Source organism: Heterodontus francisci, chromosome 42 (genome assembly GCF_036365525.1).
Source record: "Heterodontus francisci isolate sHetFra1 chromosome 42, sHetFra1.hap1, whole genome shotgun sequence".
Taxonomy (NCBI): Eukaryota; Metazoa; Chordata; class Chondrichthyes; order Heterodontiformes; family Heterodontidae; genus Heterodontus; species Heterodontus francisci.
In genome coordinates, this window is record NC_090412.1 from 22932944 (window position 1) to 22954137 (window position 21194).

General features: G+C 42.5%; 1 protein-coding gene across 1 annotated transcript in view; it reads right to left on the reverse strand.

Moving 5' to 3' along the window:
- Positions 1 to 3497: 3497 nt before the first annotated feature.
- The window catches only part of ldb3a (LIM domain binding 3a), a 141059-nt gene continuing 123362 nt past the window's right edge, over positions 3498 to 21194 (reverse strand). Inside the window, exons 14-19 of the mRNA XM_068020366.1 lie at positions 19528 to 19649; positions 16148 to 16511; positions 10216 to 10396; positions 7358 to 7478; positions 4748 to 4863; positions 3498 to 3653 (exon numbers count right to left, since the gene is read on the reverse strand). Of these exons, the coding sequence (XP_067876467.1) occupies positions 3564 to 3653; positions 4748 to 4863; positions 7358 to 7478; positions 10216 to 10396; positions 16148 to 16511; positions 19528 to 19649 (994 nt within the window). The 3' untranslated portion in view covers positions 3498 to 3563. The remainder of the gene's footprint in view (positions 3654 to 4747; positions 4864 to 7357; positions 7479 to 10215; positions 10397 to 16147; positions 16512 to 19527; positions 19650 to 21194) is intronic.

Genomic DNA, 21194 nt, shown 5'->3' on the forward strand with positions numbered 1-21194 from the left:
ATACTGGTCATTGTAAGAATCAAAGCTCAGATACAAGAGAACAGGGAGGCTGCAAGGAGTGATAAGCTAGAATTAAGGACACTATTCCGAGCAGCTGATCTTTGTGCCAAGTGATAGGGGAGACTAGGCAAAGCAGTGAGTGCAAACAGGTGCAGGTGAGGGGAGTGAGGGTTGGTGCGGTTCAAACCAACAGAGTCACAGTTGGGAGTGAAATCTGTCTTGGGCTGTAGTGCAAAACAGGTGACAGTGAATCAGCAGCCTTTACAGTCTGCTTGATATTAATTGCCATTAAAGTCGATGGTAATGAATGTTAAGTGGAGTGTAAAATAGGCTGCTGTTTCACTATCAATCGTTCTGCTTTACTGCCCAAGAGAAATCTCACCATTAGGGCAACAGTGATCGTGGGACGAACGAAGGGAATCAGTAAATTCTAAATACATTCAAAGCAATTCAGTGCTTTACTTCTCCCTATCCACAATCCAAGACCTCCTATTTAAAGGAAGAAAAGATTACAGATGGAATAGAAGATCACATAGAGACAATCGCAGCAGATACATTGAGAGAGGTAGACATAGAAGAGTTAGAGAACTAGAAAAGCACCAACTCGATGACAACAGATAGCAGTGCCATGGAGATCATTAGTCTCTATTAAAAAATATCCTTTCTTTTTGTGCACCCTTGCAAGGCTTTGCAAGGCTTTGGAGCCAAAGTATTATCTGAGGTCTCTGAACACCAAGGTTCCAATAACACCTGCCTTTGGTGCACACTTATAGTGGGTTATCTCCCAGCTACAGCCTGCTTTCAAATGCTTGTTAGTCGTACTGCTGCTTCCTTTCTTCTGCTCCAAGGCTTTCTCTATAACCTTTCCTTGCCCTTTGCTGACCTATTAGAGTTCTGAGTTAAAGCTAAAGAATTATCCTCCACTGCTGTATTTTTAAACCCCTTGCTTAATAAACAGAAGTGATATTTCACATTTACAGGCTAATTTTATAATATCTAACAGTTAGTTGTGATCTTGCTGTCTTCATTGTTCGAAAAAAGCAAAACCAATCCTCATGTCTCTTCAAAGAAATGAATGGGGGTGGGTGAAAGGAACAGAGAGAACTCCATGGGGGAGATGGGCAGAGACAAACCCTATTGCTGGCAAGAGGGAGGAAAGAGGAACACAAGCATGATGTTGAGTGTGGTGTTCGGCAAGAGAGATGGAAAAAGGGAAGAAGTGAGCTGGCAGCCGTATATTTAACCTGCTTTGCAGGTTTAACCATGGCCAGCCCAGTTTCCTAGGTTTCGGAAAACCCAGCAGCTCAAGGGAGGAAAGGACAACTTTGGGGAGAAGATAAATGTCCATACAGTGCTGTTTGTTGGTCAGGGGTGCTTCCCCTAGCCCAAGCTTACTTTCTTCCCTTTGATCAGGACCCCACCCCCCAGCAGCTGTAGGCTCCCTATTTGCAGTGGCGGCTGCTCTGCTGTAGTCCCCACCCGACTGGAAGCCAAGCTGGTCAATTAGGCTGACTTTTGGGTGAGGATCCTGGAGACAAAAAAAAAAGATCCATGCTTTGGAGCCATGGAATCCCGTCCGAAAATCCTCCCCTGCCCCCACCTGTGCAATATGTGCCTGTCAAGATCGAGACCAAAGATACAATTTTTAATTTTTGGCTATGAGCAACACCACAGGAGGTTAACCAGTTTATACCATGTTACTCAGGAAATTAAAACAAAAATCTAATTAGTTTCTCAAAAAATATGATTACTTGACACTCAGGCTGTGAGCAAACCATCTGTAATTGGGATTTTCATTTTGATTTAACTGTAGCTGACCTCAACCCACTGAAACCCAAGGCAGGTCCAAACAAAAAAATAGCCTAATCAAAAACAGGTTAAAATGAGAAATATTATCGGAACCATAAACTGTGGCAATTAAAAGTGTGATTCTCTCCAGACTGTTCTAATCAAAATGGCTATGTTGGGCAAGTTTGACTTTTGGAAAGATAAATTCCCAACTCTTAAATACCAAACGGTTGAACTTTACATGCAGTTGGTGATCTGACCACAAATTACACCCAAAATTCTGTCTGTTTTGATAAGTGTTTTACCCCTCGAGTTTCTGCTCAAACTCATTTGCATATCTGCCACAAACCAGTGCAATTGGGCAGTGTTTTTTTAAAATCTTAATTTAAATAAAATAAAATTTTCCTTTGAAAAATATTCCTTGATATATTTAAGAGTGGTAACTCAGTGTAGCTTGATTAAAACAGCTGAAAATGGGGTTACCACAAAAAGTACACAATTTTAAACACTGTCTTAATCCACCACCTGTGAGTAACCAGATTTAAAATTACTGAAAAAGACTTTTAAAACATATACAGAACCATTTGCTTATTATATTGGGGCACAGTAGCTTTTAAAACGTACCTATTAGGGTCCTTGTGCCAAAAGGAACCTGTTTAATTTTTGGAGCCTTCCTGAAGGCCTGCAAACGAGCGCAATTAGCAGAAACTCCCAATTTGGGGGCACGCCAGTGGGATCTAGTGTAATGTTTTTTAAACTAGCAGAAAAGATTACTGAAACTCGATTTGCGCTGAACGTAATTTGCACTAAAAATTCCTCGATTTCTTTTCACGCAGGATATACCAATTTCAGTTGTGCCAAGTAAATCAGCGCAACTGAGCAGAAACTCTACCTTCATAAGCTTTAGGAAGTATACCAGTTGATTTGTGACATGGCTCTTGCCTACCCATCTTATTTTAAGATGGAAAGTAATTGTTCAGACATTAATGTGGAATCACAGGTTGCAGTGTGGACAGAATAATGTGTGGTCGGCCCCACGTTGCAAGCTGTAAAATTCTGCCCTTTCTCCCCCATGCACATATAAAAATGGGGACAGCAGTGGCAGAATCATACATACCCTTCATACACCATCATACATACCCATACTGAATTTTTTGCTCCTTAAAAACTCTAAACAAGGAAGTGGAACTATGACGTTAGTAGTTGACTTTAGTTGTTTAACGAATCCACGTACCAATGCAAATGATACATGGTAAAAGCAGAGTATCAGGGCGACTACACTACAACTTAAACCCACTAGCCAGACAAAAAAAAAAGACAGGACTAGGCCATTTGAAACATTACAGACACAGTCCAAAGGATGGCTGCTTAAACTATCTAGTTCAATTGGAAACCTGCTGGTTTTGAGAAACATTAGCTATCAAATCAGGATCAGCGGAATAGCATTCATCAAGCTTAACTCTGTAAACTTTCCAGTTATGTGCAATGTGTTTTGTTAGTATTGAGTGTGCCTGATAAAGCATTGTGAGATGCTACTGTTTTGGCTGTGGAAAAAGTGCATTCCCACAATACCCTGCACCCCACTGAGCAACTGAATTTTTACAATCACTCACAATCTTAGTTAAATCATTTGAAACTTAATTAAAACAAAATAAAAGAATGAAAAGACTTAAAAGGCAGTAGTGGGATCTGTTTGTTGGAAGAGATAGCACCTCTCCATGTGCTCCTTATAAACAGGTTTCCTCCAGGTTCTTTCTTTTGATGGTCCCTCAGATTCAGACATTAATGGCGTGAGCATGCTTCTTGCAGAGCGGCTTGTCCTTTTTGGAATAAAATGGCTGACCCTCTAGGTTCACATGGCACACCTGAAGAAAACAGAACTTACAACAACTTTAAGGGCCAGACACTGGAATCAAACTGTAACTGTCACGGGTCAATTTACAAATGGGCATTTCTGAAAACTTTTGTCTCATTACAGAAGTAGATAAACAAGCAGAATAATGGTAGCAGCAGACCAGCACCAGTTTAGCTTTCTTTCCTTGAGGTCTTCCCATGGTTGGCATCATTGCCCATCCCTGAGGAAGGGTAGGCAGCCTGATTCCAGGACAATGCCAATGGAATGTATTCTGCAATTAAGGTCAGGAAGTGTCCAAAAGCAATCAAGGTTGACATTTTTTCCTTTCAGTCTTCCCTCAATGCATATGGGAAACCACTTCTACCCAGCCAGCAACTCCCATACATGGCTCTGGTGCATTGCAGCACCTTGTTGTCTGTGTAAACCTTTCCTATGAATCCCATCCTACCAATCTACTGTAAAGCAGTGTTACAAAACCCACATCAAAAACTACCTTCCTCAGATGAAGATGGAGTTATGTAACAAGTAGAGGAATTTTGTCATAGAGTTATACAGCACAGAGACAGGCCCATTGTGTCCGTGCCGGCCATCAAGCATCCATCTATTCTAATCCCATTTTCCAGCACTTGGCCCGCAGCCTTGTACGCTATGGCGTTTCAAGTGCTCATCTAAATACTTTTTAAATGTTGAGGGTTCCTGCCTCTACCACCTCCTCAGGCAGTGTGTTCCAGATTCCAACCACCCTCTGGGTGAAAACATTTTTCCTCAAATCCCCTCTAAACCTCCTGCCCCTTATCTTAAATCTATGCCCCCTGGTTTTTGACACTTCTGCTAAGGGAAAAAGTTTCTTCCTGTTATGTTTTTGCACATGCTTAAAAGATGAAGTAACCTATGTTTAAGATGGGCTCCATTCACTTTCTTAAATTTAAAATGGCCAATCTGTGTGCTATGATCTAGAGATGAATTGTTTGTGCATTTTATTTTATGGTACGCTGGGAATGTCAGTAAATAGCATCACATCGTTTATTTATTTTTCTATAAACTGCAATCTCTATCTCAAAAAGGCTAGCAGACTGTGAAAAGAGCCTGTTGCTTCATACATACAGCGCAGACGAAGCAGGTGTCATGCCAGGTATAACCCAGTGCTTCAATAAATTTATCTCCAGCCTCCACAGGGAAGTCACAGCCGTGGCACTTAGTGCTGAAAAGGGCAATGTAATCTGGAAAAAAGGATAAGAATCACTTTAGCATTTATCAGTGAAAAGAAGCAGAAGAGAATGAAAAATCGAACAGGAGATAAATCAAAAATTTAAATAAATCAAAAAATGGAAACAAAAAACAAAAGGTGTGCCTTAATCAATTAATCTGGCAATGGAGGGATGTTCTCCTCATGCCCTATTCCAGCTAAGTGAGCACAATGGCCTGGTCTCATACTTCCTCCAAGGTTTTTTGTGACCCAGATGAGAAAAGTTGATCAAGAGTAGCCATTGTGGTGGCTCTTCCTCTATTTTTAAAAATGCCTTCACTGTGGAGTAATGCCAAGCATCTGCTTGGCTACACCATGTGAAGGAGGGCTCAGGTTGGGACGTCACCAGGTGGTGAACCACAAGTCCTATGTGCTTGTGGCAGTTTGTCCAACTTCCAGTGTGCTGTGCAGCCACACCATCTGATAAAACATCCCTTTTAAATTCAGTACCACCTCTCCGACAAACAGACCCTTTGGTCTGCCAAAGTTTAGTGGTAAACTATCCAATCAATTGGATAGTTGTACGGAAAGGCAAAGGTAGGATAAAGAATGGCTTAAATGTTTTTATATAAAATACGAGCAGCATCAGGAATATGTTTTGAAATCAGGCGCATATGTAGTAAAGTGGATTCGGATGTAATTGGCATACAGAAACATGGCTAAAGGAGAGGAGGGCAAGGAGACAGGAAGATGTAGAATATTTTGCCAGTACAACAATTTATTTGTACAGTGCTGCTCTCTCAATGAGGGAATTTTAACCCCAAAAGAAAAGGGTGGATTTGACTCAGGTGGGAAGTAAAATTTTAAAAAATCTTAAACCTAACTTGCTATTTCTAGTTTTAATGGAGGTGTGTTGGGGGTGGGGAGGATGACAAATCCACTTTCAGGAAGCACATCAGTCACTGAAATCTTTCATTTAGGCTGCATGCCTCCATTTTTACAGGGCTTTGTATTTTAACCCATTTTGGTTAGGTTTCCCAGAGCTTGGGAGCTCGGTAGGACAAACCTATAATAAATATTGAAAGGGCAGCAATAGTAGAAAAGGATAAAGATTAATCAATCTGGTTGGAAATCAGTGCTGATAAAGAGTAACAAAATAATAATTAGTAACTGCTATACACCACCAACATAAGATGAACAAAAGAATTTTTTTGGCAGTTAAAGAGAGCTGCAGAAAATCAATGTACAGGTCATTTATGATGCCAGCGGGGAGAGGGGAAAAGTATTCACAATTTATTGACGACAAATCATGGCAAACAAGTGGAGCAGGATACCAGTGGAGAAGCTCTGTTGAATTTGGTATTCAGCACCCCACTAGCATTTGATAAGCCCCTGGGATCTAGTGATCATTGTATAGATAGATTCAATATTGCTGTGAAAGCAAAAGACAGAACACTAACATGTTAATGCAAGATTTTAGAAGACCAAATTGTTTGGAATTGCATGAAAAACCAGAAGGAAAATGAATTGTGAAGCCATATTTAAAAATAGAACACGTGAGTTAAGAGAGACAGAAGATTGATTTTGTGCAGAGGGAGAGGGAGTTCACGATTGCGGTAGTCATTCATGCCTGGAAGGCGTAGGTTTGTTGGGTTCAACGTCCTTTGCTTGTAACGAGTTTTCTTGTATTCTTAGGAAGAGTTGCAGATTATGCAGTCTGCATCAGTATTCTCACCCCTTCATTCTCATCACACTGCCTCTGTTGCATTTAGGGTGCTACTCCCAAGGAGGTGAGTAAACTATTTTGATGAAAGGAACTCTCAGAAGGAATATTTCCTCCATATGTTGTCTGTAGCAAAATCATAAGCATATTCTTTGGAAAAATATTTGTGGCTTTGCTAAAAATAGCATGCACAGAAAATCATTCCTCTTGGTAATTGATATTAGTAAGTTAGCCGAGATTCACTCACTACTTACTCAACGTTTTATGATTCACCGACAATACATTACCTAATAGTTGATACATTCAAAGATGCTACACCCAAAAGCAGCAGTGAACATTCACAATTGCTCACCAGCTCTAGGCTACCAAATATGTGAGAGGCTACTTCCATTTCACTTATTAGATGTCCACATCGTAAACAAATGCCTGCTTGAACTTTCTTATAAAAACAGTGCTAAGTAAACATACAAGTGTTTTTTTCTTTTTAAACATGAGATTATTAGTCTATGAAAGAGCAGCTGCCATAGAAAACAGAACTCCATTCATCATACAAAGACAGGGACAGGGTTGTAGTTTGTTCTCAGCTGGCGGAAGATTTATCTCTTCTATCTTCCAGATAATAATGAAGAATATGCAGTAGGTTAAGATGTAGGTGGAGGGTTGCAGGCATCCACATGGCACCAAATCCCAGCAGGAGTCAGTGGCGATGGTGGGGAAGGGTTAAAGATAATAAAATTGGAAAAAGAAATCGGTGTTTCAGCATTACAGCTATTATTTCATCATTAGACCTTGGAGGGAGATGTACCTTTTTCACAGTAGGGCTCTCCATCTTCCATGTGGAAAAGGCTGTTCCCAAAAGATTTCCCACAAGCAGCACAGACAAAGCAGGTGGTGTGCCAAGTCTGTCGCAGGGCGTGCATTACTTCCTGCAATGGACAACAGACAATTGGATCATCAAACTGAAGAACATTGGTCTCCACAGCCATTGAAAACTTTGCTGAGTATCATTCAAAATAAACATTTTACAAGCTCTACAGATCACGGAGGTGAAACTGGTCTTCAACAAAAGCACACATCAAGCAATAGTTACATAGAATATATACAGCACAGAAACAGACCATTCAGCCCAACCAAAAGTGTTGCAAAAGTGCTTCCTTTTTAAAATGTTTTTTTTTGAGGACTTGTGTTAAAACTGAAAAGATTCCATGAATTGTTTTTAACCAAGTTCACCAAAAGGACACTTGAGATGTTCTTTGAAAACCACCTGGCTGAAAACCACCTGTGATTTGAGCTCAGTAAGAACAGACCCCTTGGTGACTTGGGGAAAATTATTATACAGAAGCCACATGTCAAGGTTTATGGAGGTCAGGAGGTCGACTCTCTGGCCAGAATTTGGACATTGTTTTCAGTTTAGTTGGGGTGTGAACTGTTTGAAGACAGTTGGTGTTTTCCTGCCAAGGGAAAAGAAACCACCCAGCTCACCTCCTGCAAATCCTGCAAAAATCAAGTATGGGGGAGCTAAAATCCCTGGTGCTGCATAGCTCCTGAGAAGCTAAGAAAAATCCTGTGATTCTAGTGTGTGCTGGCGGAAAAACCCCGATGCCACATTTCTCCTGGAAAGCCTACTAGAATAATTCTCGACATCTCCAGAACAGACTGCTTCTGAAACCATCCCAGTGACCTGTCTCCATATACCTGGACGCCAGACCAAAAAAGGGACAACTGACTTCCTTCCATAGCTTTTTTTTCCCATCAAGAATTAACAGGTATTTGGCCAAAGTGGTCTTTTTTTTGTCTTTTTTGTAACAGACCTCTGCAGAAAGAATTTCTGTATTTTTCCAGTGTGTGTATGAATGTAATTGGGGAATTTAAAAAGGGAACTTTCATATGTCAATCTGTGTGTTAATGCTTTGCTTCGTTACTGGTCAAGTCTTTTTGTTAGATGTAAACTGATAATTTTGTTGTTTATTAAAGAAACCTGGTTGGTGTATTTTATTCTGGGATAAAAAATAGAGTGTATGATTGGCTGTACTGGTAACTGGGTAAACATTTGGATATATGTTGTGACCTGTGGAGAAGTGGTACTAGAAAAACAGTGCACTCCTCCCGCCTTGGTCGTAACAATAGCAGCATCTATGCTCCACTCTAGCCTCTTCCCATCCTTCCTCATCTAACTATCAGCATTACTCTCTAATCTCTTCTACCTTGTATGCTTATTTAGCCTCCTCTTAAATACAGCTATACTATTCGCCTCAACCACTGCCTATGGTAGCAAGTTCCACATTCTCATCATTCTCCAGGTAAAGACCTTTCTTTTGAATTTCCTATTTGATTTCTTGGTGACTATTATATATTGATGGCCTCTAGTTTTGCTCTTCCCAACTCTCACTCTGCCTACTCCATCAAAACCTTTCATAATTTTAAAGACCTCTATTAGGTCACCCTTCAGTATTCCCTTTTCAAGAGAAAACAGACCCAGCTGTTCATCCTGTCCTGCTATGTATACCCATTGCATTTCTATCATCTTTGTAAATCTTTTTTGCACCCTCTCCAGTGCCTCTATATATGTGGTGACCAGAAATGTACAAGATCCTCCAGTGAATTGGCAGCTCATTTTGCACCCTATCCAATGTTCCTTTCCATTGACTGTTGCTTGTTTCATGCTTTCACTGAAGACCAGTTTCGCCCCCAATTACCAATGAAGGATGTATAGGGGACACTCTTCACATAGGATCCATTCTATGATGGTATAGAAGGAACTCTACAGGGGATCATATCACTGTGGTGCGTGGTATTTGTACTGAACCATACGGGCTCACCAGCACTTTCTCAAGGGCAATTTGGGATGGGCAACAAATACTGGCCTTGCCAGCAATGCCCATATCGCATGAAGGAATTTTTTAAAAAGGCTGGGAAGGTTTCACCTTCAAGTCCAGTAATGTTTTGAATTAAAAGCAAAATACTGCAGATGCTGGAAATCTGAAATAAAAATAAAGAGTGCTGGAAATACTCAGCAGGTCTGGCATTATCTGTGGACAGAGAAACAGAGTTAATGTTTCAGGTCAGCGACCCTTCATCAGAACTGGCAAAGCTGGACATTGCACCCAAGGAATCACTTACCCCCATGATCTTTGTATTACACTTGGCACAATTTGGAGCAAAGAGTGTTTTGAATTAACTGTTCTGTTGCGATGCGGCGATACAATTTATTTTGTTGTCCTTTGGGGGAGGAGGGGGGAAAAGAGTGAGCTGGGATTCTCACTCATGGTCATTATCCACTGACTCTTACTGACAGTATGGGTCCATTTTTAACCTATTCAAACCCCACCCACTTGCACAGTGCTAAAATCGGGCCTTATATGTCGACATTAAGTAAAGACAGGACTAGGTTTATTTTTGATGCCAGGTTTCCTGTTCCTGGTGCTATTCAGGAATCTCTGCACATACATGGTAATCTGTTAGTTCTGAAAGTGCCTGCAGTATAAATGATGCGTTTTTGGCAGCAACAGAGCCAAGTTGTATTTCAGAACTGCTTCCAATGGATGTGGTTCTGTTTCATCATACTCTCTTACTTGTGTAGTTAATGATGAATTCCTCTCCTGATTAGGTGCTGCCATCTACTTGTCTATGCTTAACATTGTTTGCACTCAAGGATTCACTTACCCCCATGATCTTTGCATTACACTTGGCACAATTTGGAGCAAAGAACTGCTCATAGCACCGTTCACAGTAAATATTGTTCTGCTCCTCTACAAATCCAGTATCAACCAGTGAGGTCTTGCAGTAAGTGCAGTTAAACTCTTCAGGGTGCCAGGAGCGGCCCAAGGCTACAAGAAAAGGACCTCTGGAGACAGAAAGAGACAATATAATACTCAATAATTAACCAGTAATGATTTCGGCAGGAGAAAACCAAACTACCCACCAGTTTCCCACTGTGATTATGGAACTAGTCCTGTATCACCATTCCCTACAGGAATTCATCCAGTCCTTTTTGTAAAATCTGTTCCACCACCCATGTTGGTGATCAAATCTTGTTTTTCCACATAATTCCTTATTCCCCCATTCCCATGCAAGTGCCATTCCTAGTTTATCAATTCCCCATGTGCATTCCTGGGCATCCCAATACAGGCAACAACCATGGCGCTAATCCTGAAGATAGAAAGCCATTTCTCCAGTTCTGCTGTTTCTTCAGATTAAATCCAAACCAAACACTGGACCTTCCTATTCACTTAATCTCAGCACTGGCTTTAAGCTTGCTCCCTATTGCCCTGCTCCAACTGCCAGTTTCTCCTGAACCAAGCCTGGTCTCTTCCATTCCAACCCTGATCCTTCAGACAATGCACTTTCTTGCTGCTTCCCGTAGTTTTGAAAAGATGTAAATAACACAAATTCAGTTAATTTATTAAAGAAACATGTGTAAGATCCAGACAGAAACATTTGGAAACACACTAAGAGGAAACATGAAAGGACAAACTTAGAGAAAGAGTTAGAATAAGAGTCAAAGCCAAAAGAGAAGAGTACAGAGATGACGTTGGGAGGGATTGGCCTCAATTTTTAAACCCCTTTTTCCCAACCATCCCAATGGGCTGGGTGGAGGTTTAAAATATCAGCATCGGGTAACACAATCCCAGTCTTTTACATATTAAAGTATATAATTCAGGGCACTCACACAAAAGGCAAATAGGGGCCCAATTACCCAAATTAAAGTCGCAGCTGGGTGGTATCTTCGGTACTGAGACATGGGCAAGATTTTACCACTGGCTTTGGAACCCTGACATCAGGTCCAAATTGGGGTCCTGAGCCCCCACTTGCCGGCAACGGGGTCGAATCAGATATTTTCCTAGAGGCGGACTCCTAATTGGTTGCCGGCAGGCTCGATGTCCAATAAAGGATGGTGGGTGGGCTCTCGATGCTGCCGGTCCAATCACAGGGCCGACACCTCTGAAGCCTCTGTTGAGGACGCTCGGAGATTGAGAGGCCTCGGATAGGTAAGCCTCCAGCTCCGATGGCCCCTCCCTGGGCTGCCACAGGGCGGCCATCTCCATGAAGCTGGCAACTTCCCCACGTAGTGGGGAGGCTGTCCAGAGGAATGGACCCTAAGTGGGTCGTTAATCATTTAAATTGGCTACCCGCCTCCATCCCAACATGGCTCCCAGATTTTTTTCTCCCGGGCCCCTCCACTTCCCAGCCAGCCACCCCGGGGCCGGGAAACCCCTGCCCTTAAAATTTAAATGAAAGTGAGTGGGAGGTCCAAGCTGTGGGATTTATGGCAGGTGAAACATGGTGGGAGCTGTTAGTTCCCCAAGGTAGAGCTCCTTGTGGACCAGGAGGAGCAGGAGTGCTCCCTCCAAGCACCTCAAGGAAGCCTTTGGCCTCCCCATGATGTCCCAGTCTCCAGCCTCCCCCCACCCAAGCCCTACCGCTTCCTCCTCCTCCTCTCTCACAATTGCTGATCCTGCCCTCTCTAGATTGCCTAGGACGATCCTCAAGGGTCCCCGGCCTCCTGCCACTAGTGATCTCTTCTGTCTGCCAGCCAGACTGTCCATTTGGCTGGTTGCCAGGCAGGAGGTGGAGCTACAGTATGTTGATGAGGCCTTGCCATTAAGGTTGGCAAGGTCTCTGCCCTATTGTGTCTTTGGCCATTAACAGCCTTTCCTGAAACCTCCCAATTAATATTTGTGCCTGAAAGCCATAGAGAGAGAAAGCATAAAGAAAAACAAATACTCAAAAATGAATCAAACAGAGAAACGGATATAATTACAGACAGAGAGACAACATTTTTATTTTTGCTTGAGAATGGCATGAGAGATCAATTCTAAAATTAAAAAAATGTAATGCAATTTCTCCCATTCATAGTAACCATAGTGCTATGCAGTACAAGTAAATTCAATGGTGACCTGTTCAAAGTTGTTCACAGTTCTAAATACAGATTGATGAAAACCCAATCCCAGTGTAGTGTGTACTGGACCAAACCGGTCTTGAACTCTACCCACTGCTGGGCCAAACCAGCGCCTCTTTACTGCCATTGCACCAGTCCCCTCCCATTCACTTCTACTGTATCAAATACTAATCTAACAAATCACTTCCTGTTCAATTATATACAGGATTTGTGGTACTAGGATACACTAATTACAAAACCTTGCTCCAGGCAGCAAATGTTCCCTGTTTATCTGTTTTGGAATGCACCACAAAAGTTAGGGAGAGTACTTTCATTCCAAGCATTTGAGGTGTGTGTTATTTCAAAATATGAAGACAGTGGAGTCAGTTTTCATCCCTCTTCATTGTGTGGAGACAGGATTACTATATGAAAATATTGTTGAAAATAGAGACATTTTGTTGAAACTTTTTGTCTTGCACTCATCAGGACAATTCGCAAGAATACCAATGTAAGGGAAGCAACAAATTTATATGTATGAGAAGAGAGTGCTGATTGATTGGTAAGTAGACTCTGATTGGTAGAGGCATTGTCATGGAGAATGTACCAGTTTATGGTGACTGACAGTTAACTGCCAAGCAAAGCCGTTAATGTGACACCCCTGTTAAAGAAGGGAGGGAGACAAAAAGTAGGAAACTATAGGCCAGTCAGCCTAACATCGGTCATTAGGGAAATGCTAGAGTCCATTATTAAGGAAGAAATAGCAGGACATTTAGAAAAGCTTAACGCAATCAAACAGAGTCAACATGGTTTTGTGAAAGGGAAATCATGTTTGACAAATTTGCTAGAGTTCTTTGAGGATATAACAAGCAGAGTTGATAAAGGGAAATCATAAAGGGTAGATGTAGTGTATTTGGATTTCCAGAAGGCATTTGATAAGGTGCTACATGAAAGATTATCGCACAAGATAGGAGCTCACGGTATTGGGGGTAATGTATTAGCATGGATTGAGGATTGGTTAACTCACAAGACAGAGAGTCGGGATTAATGGGTCCTTTTCAGGTTGGAAAGACGTAACTAGTGGAGTGCCACAAAGGATCAGTCCTGGGGCCTCAATTATTTACTATCTATATTAATGACTTGGAGGAGGGGGCAGAGTGTAATATATCCAAATTTGCTAATGATACAAAAATAGGTGGGAGGGCATGTCGTGTTGAGGACATAAGGAATCTGCAAGGGGATTATAGATAGGATGAGTGAATGGGCAAAAACTTGGCAGATGGAGTTTAATGTAAGAAAGTGTGAGGTCATGCACATTGTTAGGAAGAATCAAAAGGCAGACTATTAATTAAATGGAGAGAGAGTCCAAAAAAGTGCAGCACAGTGCGATCTGGGTGTTCTTGTGCATGAAACACAAAAAGTTAGCATGCAGGTGCAGGAAGTAATTAAGACAACAAATGAAATTTTGGCCTTTATTGATAGGGGGTTGGAGTTTAAAAAGAGGGAAGGGTGTTGGTGAGGCTGCACCTGGAGTACTGTGTACAGTTTTGGTCCCCGTATTTAAGAAAGGATATACTGGCATTGGAGGCAGTTCAAAAGAGATTCACTCGGCTGATTCCTGGGATGAAGGGGTTGACTTATCAAGAACGGCTAAACAGGTTAGGCCTTTATTCATTAGAGTTTCGAAGAATGAGGGGTGATCTTATTGAAAAGTACAAGATTCTGAGGGGGCTTGACAGGGTAGATGTTGAGAAGATGTTTCCACTAGTGGGGGAATCTCGAACTAGGGGACATAGTTACAGAATAAGGGGACACTCATTAAAAACTGAGATGCGAAGGAATTTCCTCTCTGAGGGAAGTGAATATCTGGAATTCTCTACCCCAGAGAGATGTGGAGGCTAGATCACTGAAAGTATTTAAAGAGGATGTAGACAGATTTTTGAAATATCAGGGAGTTGAGAGCTGTGAGGTCTGGGGCAGATCAGCCATGATCTTATTGAATGGTAGGGCAGGCTTGAGGGGCCGAATGGCCTACTCCTGCTCCTATTTCTTATGTTCTTATGTTATGTTCTTATGAAAGCTGTGTTTGAAATTTAAACCAGGCAGCTTAACTCTGATTTTGTTTAGCTGATTTTAACAGGCGCAATCTGTGTACATGTTCTTTCTTTCTGCAAAGAACAGGGCCCTGTGTATTAATATATGTAGTTTCCAGTATGCGCAAATGCGCCACACTGTGAGCCCTACTGACAATCTTAAATTGGTTGTCAGCATAATTCTTAGCACACTGAGGATTATTTAGCAAATGTTGTCCAATTGAAGAATCACATCTAATGTTGGACACTGTTTTACGTTTTGCAAGCACATGCTGGTTGGGTACGGCCTGTACCTTGCCCATTGCGAACAGTGGAAGGGACATGTTGTTTGATACAATCTGCCAGTCTTTGGGATGTATGGCCTATATACCTGGCATCACACTGGCATTGAAATTCAAATATCACTCATTTGTGCGATAGGCAGGATGTCATTTTGGCTTGACGGCAGCATCCTGTTGGTGGTGAACACCACATGTGTTGCTACTGCATAGTAGCAGCATGAAGCAGCTAGCTTCACCTGTTGTTCAAATTTTTGTGATACATTACCCTTCAATCTCTTGACAAAATGTCTCTATTTTCATCAATACTCAAGTTGTGCACTACCAAACGACTATACTGAAAATAGCAGCGCTGCACTCAATGCCACGATCCCATCAACATGTGGGTCACCACCATTTTTATGGAAATGGGTGGCACAGGATCCCACTGGAAACAGGCAAATAAAGGTCAATAGGCCTTAATGGAATTTTGAAGTACCAATGGGAAGAGTGTGTGCCATGCCTATTCCACCCATTGCTCCTTGGCATAGTAACTCTTAAAGGCACGGCTGAAGGCCACTCAAAAAGAAAGGTAAGCTAAAGGTTTTGTTGCGTCAGGGGGAGCATTATTGCTCCTCCTGACCCTTCAAAAGTCTACCCCTTCCCCAATTCACGGCCCTCTATTGCGATTGCCTCCCACTCTAACCTAGCTACAGTGGCTGGGCTGCACGGAGGAACTGTCTGACTTCCTGCCCTTGCAGATCAATCAGCTGCTGGTGATAGAATTCAAATAACGCCCAACCCTGAAAATGGTCCAGTTGCGTCCATGGGGCGGGCAGTGAGCTCAGTCTGCTTGCCTTCTGCCGAATGGAAGCAATCACTTCAAAATCAACATCTTCATTTTCTAGTTGGAGGGATATATTCTAATTTTTCTACCATCTTTTCCCTTTAATGGATGGCCACCATTTCTTATTTCCAATTGTGGGCATGATTAGGGAAAGCTGTGCCATCCCAGAGTATCTCCAGTCTGTAAGACTGAAGGTGGCATGTTAATGTTGCCGGTCAATGATGCGATGGCAATTTTTGAAGTCGGGTGTATTGTACATCAGGGATGGAAAAGAGGGGAAGTTTGTGGGCTTCCTCCCCAGATAATGTTTCGTTTTTGACACTTCATCCAATGCTGCTAGAACTGTTGATTCGTGAATTCTGCACCATCAATCGATTGACCACAGAGGCATTCTGAAGCGAGACAAGAGGAGGGAACGCCCCTCCTCCCTTTGATTACGCAAGGTATGCTGCATGCAAAGAAGGCACTTAAATTACCACATGTGCCATGCCTAATGTGGAACAATAAGTGAACGTGTCCTCACCTGATAATACTGTTACACTGTCCACATAGAGGAGTTCGGTTGCTTGCTGGGAATCTCTCAGCCCTTTGCACAAGGTTGCGAGTGCCTCCACTGGTCTGCCCTGGCACTGGAGCATGTGCAGGAACATGGGCAGGCGTCTGGGGCAGGGTCGACACAAATGGCTTTGGTGGTGCAGAATGTGGCAAAGGCTGAATATGTTTGGTGAGGGTAGTCGTGCTCTTTCCGGGCTGGAACTTCTGGGCAAAGCTATCATCTGTTACCCATGGTGGTCGGCCACCTGATGTTGGAGCAGCTGGTTGCACTGGTTGAGGGGCTGGAGCTGGCTTCGTAACACTGAAAGTGGCAGTGCTACTGTGCATGTGCTCTGAAGAGAATGAATTGAAAGAAACAGATAAATAATAAAATCCCAAATTGTAGCTCCAAAAAACAGACATGGAGCTAAATTCCTGAAATTCTTTTCCAGGCTCTCAATGTTACTGAAGGTTTAAGTGGGTGCTTGGAATTATCTGGAAACCCCATAATGTTCAGCCTGTGCAATAAAAAGGAAACAGTAAAAAGCAAAAGACTACTAATGCTGGAAATCCAACAAAAACACAGGATATGATGGAAGCACTGATCAGGTTAGTCAGCACCTGTGTAGGGATCAAGTTAACGTTTCAGGTGCAGACCCTTCATCAGAACGCAGTAAATGGGAATCAGAAGGGAAAATTGTCCATTGGCTGGAGTCATACCTAACACGCAACTTCAAAACCCATAACCTCTTCTACCCAGAAGGACAGTGAGGGGCAGCAGCGGCATGGGAACACCATCACCTGCAAGTTCCCCTCCAAGTCACACACCATCCTGACTTGGAACTATATCGCCGTTCCTCCATTGTCACTGGGTCAAAATCCTGGAACTCCCTTCGCAACAGTACTGTGGGTGTACCTATCCCACATGGACTGCAGCAGTTCAAGAAGGTGGCTCACCAACCACCTTCACAAGGGCAATTAGAGATGGGCAATAAATGCCACTCCAACTTCTTCCTCTTTTCCACTAACCACTGCTCCCAGCTTTTTCTCCTTCCAGCTAAACATTGCCAAGATCAAAGCCATCATTTTTGGCCCGTCACAAAATTGCTACCCTCGCCACCGATTCCTTCCACCCTTCCTCGGCCACTGTCTCAGACAGAACCAGGTTTACAAACATGGCATCCTATTCAACTCAGGTCCTCCTCAATACAAAGACCACCTATTTCCATCCCCGTAATATTAACGCATCCATCTTCCCTCAGCCCATCTGCGGTGCAAAACCTCACCCAGACTTTGTCACCTCCAGACTATTCCTGGCTAGCCTCCTATACACCAATGTAATCTTCAGCTCATCCAAAACTCTGCTGCCTGTATCCTATCCCATGCCAAGTCTCAATTAACCATCACCCCTGTCCCCACTAGATTTACTCCCAGCACCCTAATAACTCAAGTTTAAAACTCTCATCCTCATGTTTAAATCCCTCTATGGCCCCTTCCTATCTCTGTGACTTTCTCGGACTTCAGCCTCATGTGCACTCCCCACTTGTTTTGTACCCCACCTTTGGCAACTGTAGCTTCAGTCGTCTAAGCCCGTACTCTGGAATTCCTTACCTAAACCCTCTACACCTCTCCTCCTGTAAGTCTGTAATTAAAATGCACTTCTTTGACCAAACCTTTGGCCTCCCCTCCTTTTCTATGTTGCTGTTGTTATTGTTTCCCCCGAAAAAAATCTTCACAGCTTTACCCCCTTCAAATTCCCCGTTCACTGCCATCCATTTCTCCCTTTCCTCAGTATTGTTATTAATGGAAACAATGCTGGCCACTGCATTATGTAGCTGTGAATTCCTACAGTGCACAGCGGCTTGATCACATTCATTAGTAACAGGGTTCCAATTGAGCAGCTTTCCATTATTGACATGAATTGCAGCCAATTGAAAAGAACCCAGGTAGCTCAATACTCCCCCGCAGTACTAGCATCATTTAAGTTCAGTTTGCTTTTGAAGTGCCAGCCCAGACCACAAATTAGCATTTTAAAGTTGCAAGCTGCTAAGAGAATGTGAATTGCTAACAGGATGCCCACCCTTGGAGAACCAGTTGCAAGAAGAGATTTTCTTTAAAAATTTCTCGAGTTACAATGGCACAGGCAGTCAACCAAATAATACACATTGCATTGCGCGGCACAGTGGCGCAGTGGTTAGCACCGCAGCCTCACAGCTCCAGTGACCCGGGTTCAATTCTGGGTACTGCCTGTGTGGAGTTTGCAAGTTCTCCCTGTGTCTGCGTGGGTTTTCTCCGGGTGCTCCGGTTTCCTCCCACAGCCAAAAGACCTGCAGGTTGGTAGGTAAATTGGCCATTATAAATTGCCCCTAGTATAGGTAGGTGGTAGGGGAATATAGGGACAGGTGAGGATGTGGTAGTAATATGGGATTAGTGTTGGATTAGTATAAATGGGTGGTTGATGGTCGGCACAGACTCGGTGGGCCGAAGGGCCTGTTTCAGTGCTGTATCTCTAAAACTAAAACATACATGGTGCATTACAAGGCACAGCACCCTGTTAAAGTCAGGATCATTGAATTTGATGCTGTAGTTCAACACTGTGCAGCCTCTTAACCATTTATAAAACTCCAGTCCTTTAAATGGCTGTGCAAATCTAAACCAGTGTTAGAGCTGAAAATTCATCCTCCAATTAGATATTGTGTTACCTTTTGGCTTTTTATTCCAGCTGTTTCCAGGGTTCAGCATCTTCGCTGGGCTGCTAAAGGGGAACATTTACTCTGTGTCCCAGGAGTGCTCATACTTGCTGTTACTCTTACTATATAGACAATTAATTAAAATTTCTTCATGACCACTGTTAAATTATATGTATATAATAATCTCATGTGGCAGTTCTTTATTTATCGTGCCATTCCCCAAACTTCTCTGGCCCAGCTATTATTTCTCCAAAAGCTTCAGACGGACTCTTCAATTTCAATCAAACGGGCTGAGAAATACTTTTCAAAAAGACCAAGTACATTTAAATAACTGTTAAATTGAAAAACAGTTGCCAAACAAATATATATTTGGTGCACTCTCATGACGGGTTTGTATTTGAATTGAATGGCTGAAATGACATATTCTGCAACAGTTGCATGCAAATATGCTGGGACATCATAATTTTGCAACTGAAGGGTTTTTAACCCTTCATGTATTGCAACAGAAATAAATAAGTTGATGATATGTAACATTTATGTCTGTGGTATTTTTTTTAATCCACTGGGAGGTTTACTTCACTAAATATTTCTTAAATGCTGAAACTCTTTCCATGGATGCTCATTTAGCCATCTTCCCCTTCCAATGCAGTCAAAAAGAAAAGCTGCTTTAGTATATTACCTCCAGTTGAGTGAAAGGCTGCGGGTCTGATATTCGCTGTGCTGACAACCTTTGATTTAGAAGCAGGGTTTGGGATTTCTGAGCAAACTTGAGGAGCTGGAGACCCAATCACTGCGGTGTCACTGGAGAATTTAAAAACAGGATGGAAAGTGAGTGGGAAGTGCAAGGGCATGTGATTAAGTTGTTACCTTTGCAACAGACACAAACAGGACGCCAAAGGCAAGTTATCAAATCCATGACTGGGAGTGAGCAGCAGAAATGTCTATCATCAGTTTACACAGACCTTGGATCATTGGATACTCTAAGACATGAATACAAGACATTCAATAAGCAGCCACTTCTCTACTCATCCACAATTCTGTCAAAAAAACAAATGTAATTGTTTTCTACAAACTATTACAGAAGTAGAAAGTCTTAAACTGCAAATCACAACATGGACAGTGGCTTTTGAATAGCTTTACCAGTGCCCCCATTAGTGCTGTCTTGCATCTTCTCAACAGTCCAGTATGAAGGGCACATCCTTGGTTTGTTTGAAGAAAAGAAATTAGACATGTTTCCATTTTAAAAAATTTTTTGCCACTGGTTGCTTTTCTGCTTTTTTCTTCAGTGGCAATTTAACAAAATCTCCAAACATGGCAGAGCAACACCCAACGACGTAATTAGAAGGCTGAACTTGTCTTGATGGGACCCACAAATTGTCCCGTGCGAGGCCCTAAAAACTTACCTTCGTTCCAGGGCTGTCCTTCCTCTTGCTTGCCATGGCTGGATGTAGTCCCAGCAATGGCCACCGCTCCCGGTGGCACTACTGGCACGAAGAGCTGCTGGCCGGCAGCTCCAGTAGGCGGAACATCCTGCCAAACGGAAAATTACGGGCAGTGTATTTTTTTTCAGACCCTACCTGAGGCCAAATTCAGCAATACTGGGAGCACAAGTCAGAGAGAGCACTTTAACAATATAGCCCCAATCTTCCAGATAGTGAGGCTATGGTCCAAGAATGCAGCCTTGCTAGACACGGTCACTTGAGTACTGTGTCCATTTCTGATCACCGAGAGACCTTTGAACCGTGGAGGCAGTGCAAAGAGCCACAAGATTGTTCCGTAAAGCCAAAGGACTAATCTGAGGGAAGACTGAGGAAAAGTGGCTCTTGCGGAATAAAAATAATCAGACTGAGAAGGGATCTTATCAGATAATAAGTAGTATTGAGAAGTTAAATCTGGAACAATATTTGCCATTAAATCATGATACTGAGATGAAGGGTACAAATGAAAACCATCAAAAGGTAACTCAATGGCCTGTCAGGGTGTTTCTCTTCACTCCATAAGAAATATTTGGAATGGACATCTCAGTCAGTTATTGGAGGTAGAAATACTGCAATTATACAACAAACAACTAGATGCTATGAATGGGGACTGTCTTACGACCTATCTAGCTAGTCATTGATCAGGCACAAAGTTTGTTTATGGCAGAGCTGAGCAGATTCTTAGCTTAGCCAAGCAATTAAATCCCTTGGCTCCTCGTCTCATCCCAGCATTTGGAACGTCACAGACAAAGTTTTTCCAGTTAAGACAGGTGAACGAGACACCTGACACTGATTGCAGACACGCGATTTTAAATGTAGCACGAGACTCTGGCCATGGACAGGTGAGTTTGAATGCCAGCTAGAGTTG